Source organism: Mastigoproctus giganteus, chromosome 7 (assembly GCF_048544385.1).
Source record: "Mastigoproctus giganteus isolate SK-2022 chromosome 7, ASM4854438v1, whole genome shotgun sequence".
NCBI lineage: Eukaryota > Metazoa > Arthropoda > Arachnida > Uropygi > Thelyphonidae > Mastigoproctus > Mastigoproctus giganteus.
Genome location: NC_143581.1, coordinates 41,604,915 through 41,620,646, shown reverse-complemented (window position 1 = coordinate 41,620,646; position 15,732 = coordinate 41,604,915). Strand labels below are relative to the sequence as shown.

At 36.0% G+C, this 15,732-nt stretch overlaps 1 protein-coding gene across 1 annotated transcript in view; it reads left to right on the top strand.

The window, feature by feature from the left end:
- LOC150082844 (neural-cadherin-like) overlaps positions 1-15,732 on the top strand; it is a 500,869-nt gene that overhangs the window by 365,931 nt on the left and 119,206 nt on the right. The window contains exon 26 of the mRNA XM_090377625.1: positions 3,100-3,347. Coding sequence (XP_090233751.1) covers positions 3,100-3,347 — 248 coding nt within the window. The remainder of the gene's footprint in view (positions 1-3,099; positions 3,348-15,732) is intronic.

Genomic DNA, 15,732 nt, shown 5'->3' with positions numbered 1-15,732 from the left:
AACAAATTACAGTCATACCTCAGTTAACATTACCTCTGATAACAAAATCCGCAATTTCAAGCCCCATTTAACATAAAAAAATATTCCAATTTAAGGCCAACGCCCGACAATCATCCGATTGGTGACTGACGGCGACTCGTTACGTGCTCCCGAGCTGCAGGTGTGTTTCTTATAACAGTTTTGTGCATCATTCGCTTAATTTAGTTGTTGTTTACACTTCATAGTGTGTGTTTCAGAGTGGTGCATTGCAATGATCCGTATCTGTTAGTTTTTCTTGGTATGACAGATCATGATTTTTAACTGTCCTCCATTTCCTTTACACGATTGACATTGTTTCAGTGTGGTGCATTGCAATAATCGACGTAGGTTCTTTGATAGCATTACATAACGTAGATTTTGTAAATTTTAATAGAAATATTTTTGTTTTAGTTAAAATGTCAGAATCAAAGAAAAGCAATTTCTTTGGAAACTAAACTAAATATCGTACAACGTGTTGAAAGCGGCGAAAGAAAATCCGATGTGGCACATTCTTTAGGATTAGCGCAATCAACTTTAACAACCATACTAAGTCAATCAGAAAAAATAAAACAGTCTGCTCAGAATTGTACAGATGTTACAGCGGCAAAATTAACTCGCTTAAGGAATCCAATTTTAGAAAAAATGGAGAAAATGTTAAGTTTGTTTATAGATGATATGTCACAATGTCATATGCCTTTAAGTCAAATGGTGATTCAAGAAAAAGCATTATTTTTGTTTAATCACCTGAAATCTAAACAAACTGAAGAAATTACGGAATCCTTTGGGGCTTCTCATGGTTGGTTCGAGAAATTTAAAAAACGGGCCAGGATTCATAGTGTAAAATTAACAGGAGAAGGTGCAAGTGCAGATGTTGAAGCTGCAAATAAGTTTCCAGAAAAACTAAAGGAAATAATTGAACGTGAAAATTTTCCACCAAATTTGGTGTTCAGTGTTGACGAAAGCGGTTTGTTCTGGAAACGGCTACCAACAAAAAGCTTCATTTCTATTGAAGAAAAATCAGCTGCTGTGTTCAAAGCAGCCAAAGACCGTTTAACGTTACTCTTTGGATCAAATGCCTCTGGCGATTATAAATTAAAATTGTTATTAGTTTACCATTCAGAAAATCTGAGGGCGTTAAAAGGTAACATAAAAATGAATTTACCTTTAATATGGAAAGCAAATAGAAAAGCGTGGGTTACCAAGGAGTTATTTACTGATTGGTTTGTTAACCACTTTTGTCCTGAAGTAAAACGGTATTGTCAAAAAAACAACTTTGAAGAAAAAGTTCTTTTGTTGTTAGACAATGCTCTGGGACATCCTACTAATCTTAACACATTGGACACATGCATTCCTGTCAAAGTTGTGTTTCTTCCAGCAGACACAACTTCCCTGATTCAACCATTGGATCAGGGAGTAATAGCATCATTTAAAGCTTATTATCTGCATCGAACATTAAGCAATTTAACTGAACTAGAGGATAAAGAGGAAATGACAGTTAAAACTTTTAGGAAAAACTACACCATTAAAAACGCAATTGAAAACATTGATAGTTCTTGGAAAGAAGTCACTAAGAAATGCTTAAATGGAGTTTGGTGCAAAATATGGCCAGAAGTTGTACTAGAAGAAGAAAATAACATCCAAGAAATTAGAAATGAAGTTATCCAAATGGCTCAATCAGTAGGTTTCGAAAACGTCGATGAAGAGGATGTTAGAAATTTATTGAATGCAGAATATGATGGTTTTTCAGCGGAAGATTTAGAAAACCTTGTTAGCAATGAAGACAAAGATAATGAAGACGAAGTTAAAGAAGTTCCTGCCGAAAAAGTGTTAACAGCCAAAGTTTTAAAAAGGTGCTTAAATGACATTGAAAATGTTTTAAATTTTTTTAGTGAAAATGATCCTGATTTTGGAAGAAGTGTTATTGTTAAGCGATCAGTGTTAAATGCAATAACTCTGTGTAGGCAATTGTTAAATGAAAGAGAAAAAAACCATAAACAATAAACTTTAGACTCTTATTTTAAAATGTGATTTCACTTTGTATGTAAGTTGACTGTTTATTTAATAAAACTTTTCTTTGTTCGAAAAAAAGCTTTTCATTTTCTTTGCATAGGAACGTATCCCTATTCTGGCCATAGTATTTTTACCTCTGAAAATGAAGTTTCGCTTAACGAAGTAATTTCGTGGAACGCATCCTGTTCGTTAATCGAGGTATGCCTGTACATGAATATCATTGGAAGAACAAAAGGAATAGTTGTAGAAAGTATAAGTTGTTAAATAAATTTTATGCATATGTTACATTAAAAGACGAGGTAATTGTATAGCTTGATACAGAGTTAGTGTCGATATACTGCTAGGACAGCTCATGGGGTTCTGGCAATGATATATAGGAATTTTTGCCAGCTGCACACAGGTGGTGGTTAGCATGTTGTATTTGGCAGTGGTTAGATTGCATGCAGGTCTGGAAGTCTCAATTTAGGAAAGATATTGCTCTGTTGGAGTAAGTGCAGAAAAGAGCAATGAAATTAGTAAGGGTACCCTTACAAAAGGTACTCTTACCAAGAGAAAGTTTTTAGTGCTGAAAATTGTAGCATCTTAAAACTAGACTCCTCTGAGGAGACCTGAGTGTTTAAGGCTTTAAATGGCTTGAGTAAACTAAGTGCTGATATGATCCTTACTCTTTCTTGGAAAACACACATAAGGGACATAAATTTAATTTGAAAGAGGATGGCTGCAGGATACATGTGCTGAAATTTGTTTTCAGCCAGAGTAATTAATTGTCGGAATAAACTTCTATGTGGTATTCTTGAAGTGGGTGGTTCAATTTAATTTAAAGAATTAGACTAGTAGTTAGAGAAAGATGTACAGAAGGTATTTTTTTTCTCCTCCCCTTTTCTGATACTTTATAGGATTACTCATTCCATCATATGTCACTGCTGTTACTAATTCCTCATTTTTGAACATTATTTTTGAAGACAGCTGCTTCCTGTAATCAGTTTCTATAATGTAATAATAATTTGTTCATTATAATTGTAAGGCTTTTGAATTCAGTATTAATTTAATGGTATGTATACTGTTTTTCAGGTGTTAGTGCAGAAGATTTTATTAGAGTTTGGGACTGGAAAAAACAAGAAGTCATAAAAAGCAAATATAAAATTTTTAAGGAAATCTTATCATCTCAGTTGGGTGCTAAAATGGAAAATATTGACATTTTTAGTGTAATAGCAAAACAAGAGAATCCTCCTATCACAGATGTTCGTTTTTCTGCTCATGGTTCTCCGTATTATAAACCAACTAAAATTAATGGCATCGTTGACTCTAACCATAAACTGGTAAGTCTTATGTTTATATGAGAGTGAGTCAAATGAAAATAGGATTGTCTAAATTACTGCTTAATGTGTAAATTTAGAGATTGATGTTAATACTTTTATTTGGCAATAGGACTTGTAAGATGTGCAGGGAATGTGGTGCAATGGAGACAATGTGACATTCACATTAATGAGCATATCTAAGAGAGTGCAACACAATTGCTTAATTTCTTACAGCTGAAGATGTCTTTTCAGTATAAATTAACTAATGTATGAAAAAGATGTATGTTAACAATTGCATGTTATAACCGTGAGTATACAAACGCCCAGATCGTTACTGTGAAGAAATAAAAATTCTGGAACTTGACCTTCACCTAGAACACAGTTGTCACAAAAAAAAAGTCTTTGCAGATAACATCATCACGGCAAATTTGGTAAATGAAAGTTGATGTGACCATAGAGCTAGATAATAGTCGTAGGCCTGCCTGCAGCACTTCACTTGATAACTTCTCAGATCAGATGAGCAACAGAGTGTGTAGTATGGTGCAGTCAGTTTGAGCAAGTGATGCTCAAACTGACTGCACCATGAAGCAGCATGCAGGGGAAACCCAATCATCACTGACCTAAGAAATTCAAGACTTCCAAAAGCAATGGGAAGGTTATGCTTGTGCTGTTCTTTGATTCATAGGGACTGCTGCTGTGCCATTTCATGTATGGAGGCAAAACAGCCAGCAAAATTATACACAATTCTCAAAGTTAATTTGCAAAGTGGCATCAGAAATAACAGGAGATATTTGACTGTCAGTTCTTTTGTTACATGGTAATGCATGTCTATGCTTAACTAAGTACATTATGGCAACCATCCAAAAATTACACTGAGATTTGGTTGAGGTTGTGACATACAGCCAAGACTTATTGTCTTGTTATTTTCATGTTTTTGAAAGACAACCATTATCTGGCAGGATATCAGTTATTGATTAAAAAGAAAAGTAATTCTATTTCATTTGACTCACCTTTATAACATTGTACTAAAATGTGCAAATTTTGTTTATTTATGTTAAAAGTTAATTAATATAGATTGTTACACCATAAATTGTAACTGTTACTGGAGGCAGGGGAGGTAACACATGAACTTGGAAATCTTTCAATTTCCAATTAAATTCAGTACTAAAAGAATCTTATGTATGACTAAATGTATTTTAAAAAAATAAAAAAATTGTGCCAGGTGAAAGGCATCTTAATTCATTCTTATGTATGTATAGTCGAAGCTCTATAGAATGGCCCCTCGGGGAAATGAGGAAAACTGTTGTTAATATTAGAAGGACTCTATATTGATTGCTGATAAAATCAACAATAAAACAAACAAAAGCTGAACATTTAATATAATTCTAGTAATACAATACAATATAATCTTATAATATACACTACAGTATTAAACAAGAAAATTATGATTGTAGAGTGCAGTAAGGTCAGTGGTGAGCTATAGTGGGCTCGCGAGAGCCCATTGTTATTATTTTTTTTTTTTAATTTGCTAGCCCATTGTTGAGAAGATCATTTATTTTACAAATGAAATCCTGAATGCAATTATTGAGTATCCAGAGCCGAAACTACAGTGGGGCAAGCGGGGCCCCCTTCCCAGCATTTTAATGGTGCAATCGATCAGTTATGTGTTTTAAAATTGCTTAATTTTTGATTTAATTACAGCGGACCTCTGTTTAACCAACTTTTTTATACCGAATTTTTTTAAATTCCCCTTGGTAATTACATTTAAAATACATTAGTTTCCATAGAACAAAAATAATTTTCATGTAATGAACAGATTAGGAGAGACAACTGTGTATGCATTGTTCTCACCTCTGGCCCTTAGTTTAATCAGAAAGCGCGCATTAAGGGTGAAAGGGATTACCGTTCCACGTTAGTAGTGCCCGTAAAACTTATGCAGCCACATTCGGCCCCAGGTGCCAAGCAATTTTGTGATCAAGTGTCTTTGCTAGTGAATTGCGCTCTCTTGAATAAGTAAAATCGTCTTCTTTATTTACAGCGTTACACTAACAATCAATTAAATAAGCTTCAGTAAAGAAATCACTTTACTTGAACAGGAGGAAAAGTAACCTTTCTTCCCCCTCCCCCCTTTTTTTTGCATATTACTACTAACCCACTACCGCTTGGTCACAAAGGTGGCACTGCTCCTGCCTCCACGTGGCGGGGCCGGTAACCTAGAGGGGAAAAGGTCTCCCTTCCTGGGCGAAATGGAGCAAAAAGTCCATAAAATCCAGAAAAACACTGGGCACACAGAAGAAACCCTGACAAGGCAAGAACAAGAGGAGTCTGGTTCTGTCGCAGCAAAACATCAAAAGACTGACACAGGCAGAATCTGAACCCCAACCGTTTTGATTACACATTCAACTCAAGAACAACCAGTTGGAAAACTCTCCCCTTTCCTAGTGCAAAAATGCCTAGAAAGCATAATAGGTACTCCCAAGACAGTTCGTGGATTAAGATCTGTAGACCTACTGGTTGAAGTTGTCACTGCCAGACAATCTGAACAACTACAAAAATTACAATCCTTTGGTGGAATTTCGGTCAGCATCTCACCGCACGTTTCCTTGAACACGTCAAGAGGTGTCATCACTGAGTGGGACCTCATCAATTTGTCAGATGAAGAACTCAAACAAGAATTACGAGAAGGAGTCATCAATGTAAGGTGAATTCTCACGAAGAAGGATAATGTATTAGTTCCTACTCGGAATATAATCCTTACTTTTGATAATCCTAAACCACCAACATTGATCAAAGCCGGTTACCTTAACTGCAGAGTTAAACCATACATACCAAATCCATTACGCTGTCATACGTGCCAAAAATTTGGGCACTCACAGACTGTCTGCAGAGGAGCAGCTGCCTGTGCCACATGTGGATCCACTGCACATACTACTAGTGACTGCACTACCACAACACCAAACTGCATTAACTGTAAAGAAAGCCCATCCGGCATATTCAAAGGAGTGTCCTCTTTGGAAACGCGAAAAACAGATACAGCAATACAAAACTGAACATAATGTAACCTACCAAGAAGCTAAAAAATCTTTACCAGTTCCAAATGCTAACAAGCCAACTTATGCCAAAATAACCAAAAATCACATATCAATTGCTACCCAAACAGAGGTAACCATACCACCAACAAAGTCACTAGCTGAATGGGCAAGGTCAATATTGTCCCCAGTACAAACACCCCAAACAAAAAGCAAACAAAGCAAAGCAATAAATACGCCAATCACAATACAACCAGATGCCACTCAACAGCAGAATACTACAGTATCTACCACTCCCGACTCAAACCAAACAGACTACATGGATTCAGAAGATAATTCAAACCAAGATGGACAGGTTTTGGAACTGTTTACTGAAGAGGAGATGGATACAGCGAAACCTTATTTCCCAAAGAAGGGGAAAGGTAAACTCGAACGATCTAAACCTTCTGTACCTCGAAAACAAATCGAGGGCGGCTCTACTAAACCAAAATAATGCTTACTTTCTTACAGTGGAACTGTAGAGGCTATTGCAGTAATTTGTCTGACATCCGAGATTTCCTTTCGCAGTATGATCCTATTGCCTTCTGTCTACAAGAAACCAATCTAACACCAAATATAATTGTTTCCCTTCAGAAATACATAATACATCGGCAAGATCGTGTTGCACACAGTCTGAACAATCTTGCACATGGAGGAGTAGTGCTGATCATCAACTCCCAGATACCCTCAAAAGCAATCCCACTAAAGACAAATCTTGAAGCAGTAGCTGCACAAATCAATGTTAATTTTGATTTAATTTAACCATAATTAATTTAACCATAGTCTCATTATACTTACCACCTAACCAAAACATAAGCTATGCTGAATTAGAAGAACTAGTGATCCAGCTTCCCAAACCCTACTGTATCCTAGGAGACCTGAACAGTCACCATCCGCTATGGGGAAACCATAACCTGGACAAGCATGGAAAAACTATCGAAAAATTACTTAATCAACACAATCTGATAACTCTCAATAATGGAGCGCTCACTTGTACGCATCTTCCTATAGGATCTACCTCAGCTGTTGTCTCTTTATGCTCAGCAACCATATACCCTCTGTTCGGATGGACTATTCACAGCAACCCACTGGGCAGTGATCATTACCCTGTGATATGCCGCATTGATACAAACGTTCCCCATATTTTTTACCGAATTCCAAAATGGATATTCTCCAAAGTTGAATGGGATATGTACAAGTAGCTAGCTACACTAGAAGAAAAACAGGTCCAACAGACACCCATAAACTTGGCAGTAGAACATATATCTAACAAAATACTGCAAGCAGTGGACAAAGCAATTTCAAAATGATCCACTAAAATATCGGCCCGCTCTAAAGTGTGGTGGAATAATGAATGTAGTGCCGCAAAAAAAGAGGACTGAGCATGGAACATTTTCAGAAAGTTCCCAATAACAGAAAACCTCATCTGCTTTAAATGGGCAAGGGCAAAAGCAAAACAAGTTAGACAGACCAGCAAAAGGGAAGCATGGAACCGTTTCGCTTCCACAATTTCAAAAACAACAAAGACCCAAACAGTTTGGGCCAAAATACAGCGTATGTACACAAAACATCCAAGTGTCAACTGTCCCATGCTCAATGTAAATGGCTCTGAGATTGCAAACTCTCTAAGTAGATCTTTCATGGAAATATCAGCTGTGACATCATACTCACCACAATTCCAGACACACAAAGCACAAGCTGAAAAACACTCAATTAATTTTGAATCAACATCCAGTGCTGCATACAATCTCCCTTTCACAATGTCAGAATTACATCATGCTCTAGCCTCCACTAAACTCAGTGCAGCAGGGCCAGATGGAATACATTACATCATGATAGCAAAACTTACTGAACCTGCACTCAAGACACTATTACTACTCTACAACAGAATATTCAAAGAAAACACTTTCCCTGACAAATGGCGGAATGCTTATGTTTTGGCTTTTCCAAAACCTGGAAAAGATTCTACAGATCCACAGCATTATCGACCTATTGCACTCACCAGCTGTATATGCAAGGTAATGGAAAAAATGATCAACGCCCGGTTATCCTGGTTTCTAGCTCAAAATAACCTTATGAATCCAGTGCAGTTTGGCTTTCGTGAAGGTAGATCCACTCTTGACCTTTTGATTAAGACAGAAATAAACATCCGTGACGCCTTCGTACGCAAAGAACATCTTGCGATGGTCCTATTTGACATCGAAAAAGCGTTTGACACTGCTTGGAGATATGGTATAATGCAAAATCTATACGATCTGGGATTAAGCGGACACCTACCACAGTTTATAAGAAACTTCCTACAACACCGCCCATTTCAAGTTCGATTTCACAACCACTTATCTTCAAAGTTCATACAGGAAGAAGGAGTGCCACAAGGATCAGTGCTAAGTGCTACCCTCTTTAATATAAAAATGAATTCAATAACACAGGACCTGCCACAAACAATATCCACTACCCTGTATGCCGATGACTTTAGTATCGCCTAATATGCGAATGGTAGAGAGACAGCTGTGTGCAATCAAAAAAATAGCAAAATGGGCCCAAAACAATGGTTTTCGCCTCTCAACCCAAAAGACTGTCAGTATACACTTTTGCAGGAAGCATAACCTACATCCACACCCAGAACTTTGACTAGAAAATCAAATCATACCAGTTGTCCCTAGTGTCCGCTTTCTTGGTGTGATACTTGACCAAAAACTCACCTTCCTGGAACATATAAAAACACTCAGGATTACCTGTCTTAAATATCTTAAGAGTTCTATCAGGCACAACATGGGGAGCTGACAGATACACACTATTACAGTTGTACCATGCACTAATACGTTCATGTCTAGACTGTTTCTGTAGTTTATAGCTCTGCTAGACAAAGCGCTTTACGCTGGCTTGATCCTGTGCACCACAGTGCTCTTCTTCTTGCACTGGAGCGTACTGTACATCACCTGTCCACAGTCTATATGCTGAAGCACATGAAACCTCCCTGCAGCTACGCAGACAAATGCTTTTATTACTAAAAGTCCGTCCCACTTGGAACGGACTTTTCTCTACTAAATGGGTAAACCTATACCAAACCTATCCACCAACTGGGATACATCTTTGCTCATTGCAGGCCGATTGGCAAATTGACTTTAGTAAGATACAGCCCACTGCCTCTCATACAGTCCCACCTTGGACATATTATATACCACCGTGTGAATTTTCATTGACAGCCTGGGGAACACCTTATCTCAACAGAACATACTGCAAATGTACGCCGCACTGAGAACCCAGCACGGCCAGTACACACCAATTTACACAGATGGGTCTAAAACTGACAATCATGTTGGTGCAGCAGCAGTATTTCCTAACATCACTATGTCCAAAAAAACTCCCCACTGAATGTAGCAGCTATACTGCAGAACTCTGTGCTATCCACATAGCCTTAAACTACACACTCTTAAGAACTACACTGCACAGCGTTGTGAATGGTTTCATACTTTAAAATAATCTGTCAAAATACACTATTTCAGTGGTATAGCATGCTTTAAAAGAGAATTATGAAGGTGCATGATAGCAGTTATTTCACTTTTGCAGATACACTGCTCTTGAAAAATTCTACGTACAAGTTCTAATTCTTGATGAGCACCTTTCACTGAAAACCTGAAACATTCAATGTCTGCATCCACTTCTGCATAATCTTTGAAACTTAAGTTTTCCTGTAAGTTTAGGTGAGGATGCACACATGCCCAAATATTTTTTTCCATATTATTGGACTGTTCTTTGCAATTAATAGGGGAAGAAGCATGCGAAACTTCACCCATTGCATCATTTAAGGCAGTAAATCCATCATGCTTGAAGCAGTTGACGAGCACTTTCTCATCAACTTAATCCCATGCTGAAACACATAAATACATTGCCTGCAGGATGCCAATTTTGCATTGAATTTTGCTTTCAAGACATAGCACAATTTTGTTTAATATTATTCTTTGGTAGTTTTTCTTAAAACACTGAATTGCACCCTGATCAAATGACTGAAGAACTGATGTCGTATTTGGTGTTAGGTACTTGACAGTGGTTGCACTTAGGTCATTTACTTGACAATGAGGGGTGCAGTTATCCACAAATGGCAAAATCTTTCTATTCTGAAAAAATCTTTCTATTCACTCGTCCTGCTATCTGAGTCTCTGATCCATTCTTTATAGATTTGTGATGTCATCCGTGCCTTTTGGTTTGCTTGATACTTAGTCAGTAATGTCTTCAAACCTTTAAAGCATTGAAGCTTCTGGGCTTTCCTGGCATTTAAAAGAGCCAGACATGTTTGCATCTTGGAGAATTGTAATCCATTGTTTGGCCTTTTTTCTTCCACTACGTTTCTTGCCTTTAAATGTGTTTTATCCAGTAGCAATTTAAAAAAGAGTCCAGTTTCATCAGCATTAAAGATGTTGTTGCGGTCAGATATCAGCAAAACATTTTTTAAATGATTTTCCTTCCATTCCTTTGTAGCGTCAGTGTCCATGGCTGCACTTTCGCCACACACTTTTTTGAAAGACAGGCCATGGCGAGTCTTAAGTTTTCAGAACCATCCATCCAAACTTTTAGATTCTTCAATATCCATTCTATGTGCGAATGTGTTTTGCATACATCATAATTAGCCTTTCCAAAGTACCTTTTCAAGAACCAGATACTTCTCCTTTCGTGCTCGAATCCTACCCGGTGCAGCAGATTTCTGTAGACTTTCAATCTTTTTCCAATATTACAGATTAGTAAACAGAGTTCTCTTAGGAATGCTGAAATGTTTGGTGATATCGGTCTTAGAATGCACACCATTATCGACAGATGCAATAGCTTAATTTTATCTGTAATTGGCAAAGCCATCTGCTTTCTTGAAGCCATACCAATAAACATACACTGTTTTTCAACCTTTTCGTTGTTGCAGCACATTTTGAAAGATGCTAAAACTTTGTGACACACTACAATCACCATTATACTCATATATAATATATCTTTGTAATATATATATTATAAATATCTATAAATATTATAAATAAAAATAAACAAATTAAATAATATATACAGTCAGTCCTCGTATAGCACGATAGTTGTGTTCCTAGAAACTTTCATGCAATATAAACAACAGGCCCTATGGGAAAAATAGGGTTAGGTGCCGGCCACCCAAGATTGAACACACATTTGTAACCAAAACATTACGAAACACAATAAATAATCGTAATAAAATACGTAAGTATTTTATTACGACTATTACGTAATAAACTATTGCTAATGCTTTTGCTTCTATCGTAAGCAAACTTGTTTTTTGTTTGATTTTCTATCCAAACAGATGACAGCCGTTCCATCTCTTTCAATTCTTTGTATCTTAATCTAATGGATTTTAATTACACTTTGAGTTGTTCCTGCTACGAAAGTTGTTTTTATTTTCTCTGCATTCTTTGTAATTCTCGACGTTGCCTCATTTAAGTCTGTAGCACGTGCAATATCACATTGTCTTTCATTTCGCTCAAAGCGTTTCACAATTTCACATTTTTTCTGTATCGACAGACTAGCCATAAGCCTTACCGGGTAAACCCCGGTAGGCTGGAGGCTGGTGTGATTTTGGCCATAAACCATAGTATGAGGCCACTATAAATTTTCCCTGGTAAGAATTTTTGACCCAGTCCGCCTCTGTTTATCGATATTGCTTTTCTTTTTCTCTCTGAATCTGTAGTGTCTTCACCAGGACGCTTCCTTTTCACACCTTTTAAGTATTTTACTCATTTTTAGGGAATAAAGCACAATTACAAAATGAGGAGGGAGGCTTGATACACGTAAACAAATCTGTGCATGTGTAGCAACTGAATAAACAACACCGTATAGGCAGAGACACACTATTAACATCTCACTGGCTCACATTTTACTAAAGCACATTTCTGGGGGTTACTACCATAAAACAATAAAAACAATTTCCAGTTGCGTTCCTGCTAGTGGAATCTGTTATAAACTGGTAGTAAACTCAATCTGATTGCATTTGCGATTATATCGATAGCTGGAATTGTGTTGATTTTTACGTTATTATGGTGAAATGTGTTTCCCCTTCACTGATATAAAAAACATAAATACATTTTCAGAATCTTCTCTTCATTCCTATCGTGTTGCATTCTGTTGGGGTGATTCTGCGTTCGACTGCCATTTCTTGTAAACACAAAGGCGAATCATGCATAAGCGAATTCGGTTCGTGTTATCTAAGATATCGTTCCCCTATTTATAAATCGTGTATGATCGAATTCGTGTAGTGTAAACATGTGTTATACGAGGACTGACTGTATATATTTACAAAATGGAAGTTATTTCTGTTGGGTATATTTAATAATACATTTATTATTTGTTTTAAATGTTTTAATGTTCTTTTTTTGAACATACATGAATTGCATGAAATTTAAAACAAAAAATATATAAAAAATTAACATAATTATATAAAAACAAAGAAATATACAATTATAAAATTTTAATCAATGAGATGGTTGGGTTTGATGGGAAGCAGTTTTTTAATACAAAGATTTATTGTGAATAGGCTTACTCTCAACTTATCTTCTACCAACTTTAGTCTCTCTCTCTCTCTTTTTTTTTTTTTTTTTTAATCTCGTTTAAAGCAGAAAACCCTGTTTCACACAAGTAGGAAATGGAAAATGGCAATAAAATTCTAATTGCCTTTTTCAGAAATTCGTTGATATTCATTTAGAATTTTGATTCAAAATTTGCTAATATTAGTGTTAAAGTGAATTTCCAGCGACTAGTCACTATGGACCTCGGTCAGTTGTTCTTCCTCTTGCAGATTGTGAAGTTCTAACGTCTGGAAGGTTTCTTGTTGCAAATGGGTCTCTTACCCACAAATATTTTTTGGTATCAAGGGATAGAAAGTAATGCTCAATATTTGTCTTTAACAGTTCTAATGTTTTACTTAGTACATTAATTATTTTAGTATAATTCATTTTGGTGTCAAGGTAAACATTTCTAAATTTTTTCATTTACATATTTTTTCCATATACTCAACTTTTCTTTAAAGGCAAACAACCTGTCAGTAGAAATGAGTAAATTTTCCTGTGGGCCTTGCATACTGATATTTAATTTATTAAGCTACGCAAATAAATGTGCTAGAAAAGTTAATGTACAGATGCATAAATACATTTCCTTTTTATTACATAAATGAGAGCTTACATATGCTCAATTTTTCCTACGTTCTATTAATATTTTGGAAATAAACAAGGAGTTACCTTTTATTCAGTCCATAGGATTTCTTCTTTCCCAAATCTCCTTATACGAATAAATTACGAAATGATGCTTAAAACAAAATTACATAATTAAAATAATTTAAAACTCATAATGTATTCCTCACTATTGACGCACGAACAGTCCAACACCCCAGGATCACAGCGGTGAACCCCACCCCGACCCCTTAAACCCCCCTCCCCCATGCAACTTCTAGTGAACAAAGACATTTTGTCATAAACGCGAACTTGGAATACAAATAAAATACTATTAAAATAAGATAAAAGTACGATAAAACCAAAAGGATTCCTCCCTTAATCGGACTGAAACTATTCGACTATTGTCATATTCACAGGGTAGAATGAAACTAACGAAACAGGTGTATGCTGGGAATCTTATAAATAGGCAATTAGTTCTTTGGTACGCATGCATAGTGATGAATAGTAGTAAAATCAGTCCTTAAATTATGCTACACTCAAAAATCACATGGTACTATCTACTTCCGGACAAACACATGACCTTGTCTACCACATTTCTTGTAAGAATTGTAATTCATCTTACATTGGATCTACCAAATGTATTTTAAACTTGAGGGTTAGGCAACATGAAGCATCAGTTTGTGCATCATGTGCAAACGCATTGAAGCTAGCATTCCAAACGATAAACGAAAACCACACATTCCTGTTTAATGAAGCCAAAATTTTAAGTATTCAACATAATTATACTAAGTTATTGATTGCCGAGACTTCTAAAATGAAAATACAAAAAAAAAAAAAAAAAACGTTCATCGTCCATTTCTCATATCTGATTCGTGGACTTTCAAACGCATGCATACCAAAGACTAATCTCATATTTATAAGATTCTCAACATACATACACCTGTTTCGTTAGTTTCATTCTTCCCTGTGAACCTGACTTGTTATTGTTATTTGGCTTTTTTTTAGGAGCATTAGCAACTAAGGCCATATTGCTCCGGGATATGCGGTGGTCATTCCCTGACCTTTCCGCATCCTCCGTATTTGGTGGTGATGGGCTCGAACCCCCGTCTAATCAAGAAGCATATGCTATGCACTGCTGCTCCTTCCCACCTGGCTACGGAGGCACCTGTGAACATGACAATAGTTGAATAGTTTTAGTCTGCTTAAGGGAGGAATCCTTTAATTTCTTTGTTTTATCGCATTTTAATAGTATTTTATTCATATTCCAGTGAAGAATTTTTAATTGCATGGTTTTATCATACTTTTATCTTATTTTAATAGTATTTTATTTGTATTCCAATTTTGCGTTTATGACAGAATGGAATCCTTCACTAGAGGTTGCATGTGTGGTTTAGTATTTCTGGGGTAGAGATGGGATTCACCGCTGTGATCCTGGGGTGTTGGGCTGTCTATGTGTCAATAGTGAGGAATACATTGAGTTTTAAATTATTTTAATTATGTAATTTTGTTTTAAGTATCATTTCATAATTTATTCGCATAAGGAGATTTGGGAAAGAAGAAATCCTATGGACTGAATAAAAGGTAACTCCTTGTTTATTTCCAAAAAAAATTTTCCTTTTTATAGCCACCAAACTTAAGTATGCGTTATTAAATAAAAAAACATCATACTCCAGTTCCTTTGCATAATTTTCCAACGATTTAAAACTTGTACTCGATCAATCTAACACCAAGCTAACGCTTGATCAAGTACAAGTTTTATATCGGGTAGGACTGTGTTGTGATAATATTTGAATTGTGTCATTTGACTAAGTTTACAAATCCTTTTAGTGCTCCTGTCATTGCAGGAGTACCATCAGTACAAATGTCAACACAACTTCCATAATATACCACACTTTTGTAAATAATTATTCATTCAAAAATATCTTGGCCAGTTGTTCTTTCAGTTCTTTAAAACAACAAAAAAAAAAAAAATTAATAATTGTGTCGTTTTTGATAAACCCGACAATTGCTATTAATTGGGCTTTCCCCCTAATATCTGTGGAATTCGCTGGAGACAAAAGTTAATCATGTAGTGTTTAAATGGTGTGGTTTGTTATTTTATTATTATTATTTTTATGCGAGCCCCAAAATGAAAGGTATTAGAACTTGTAGCTCTTATTACTA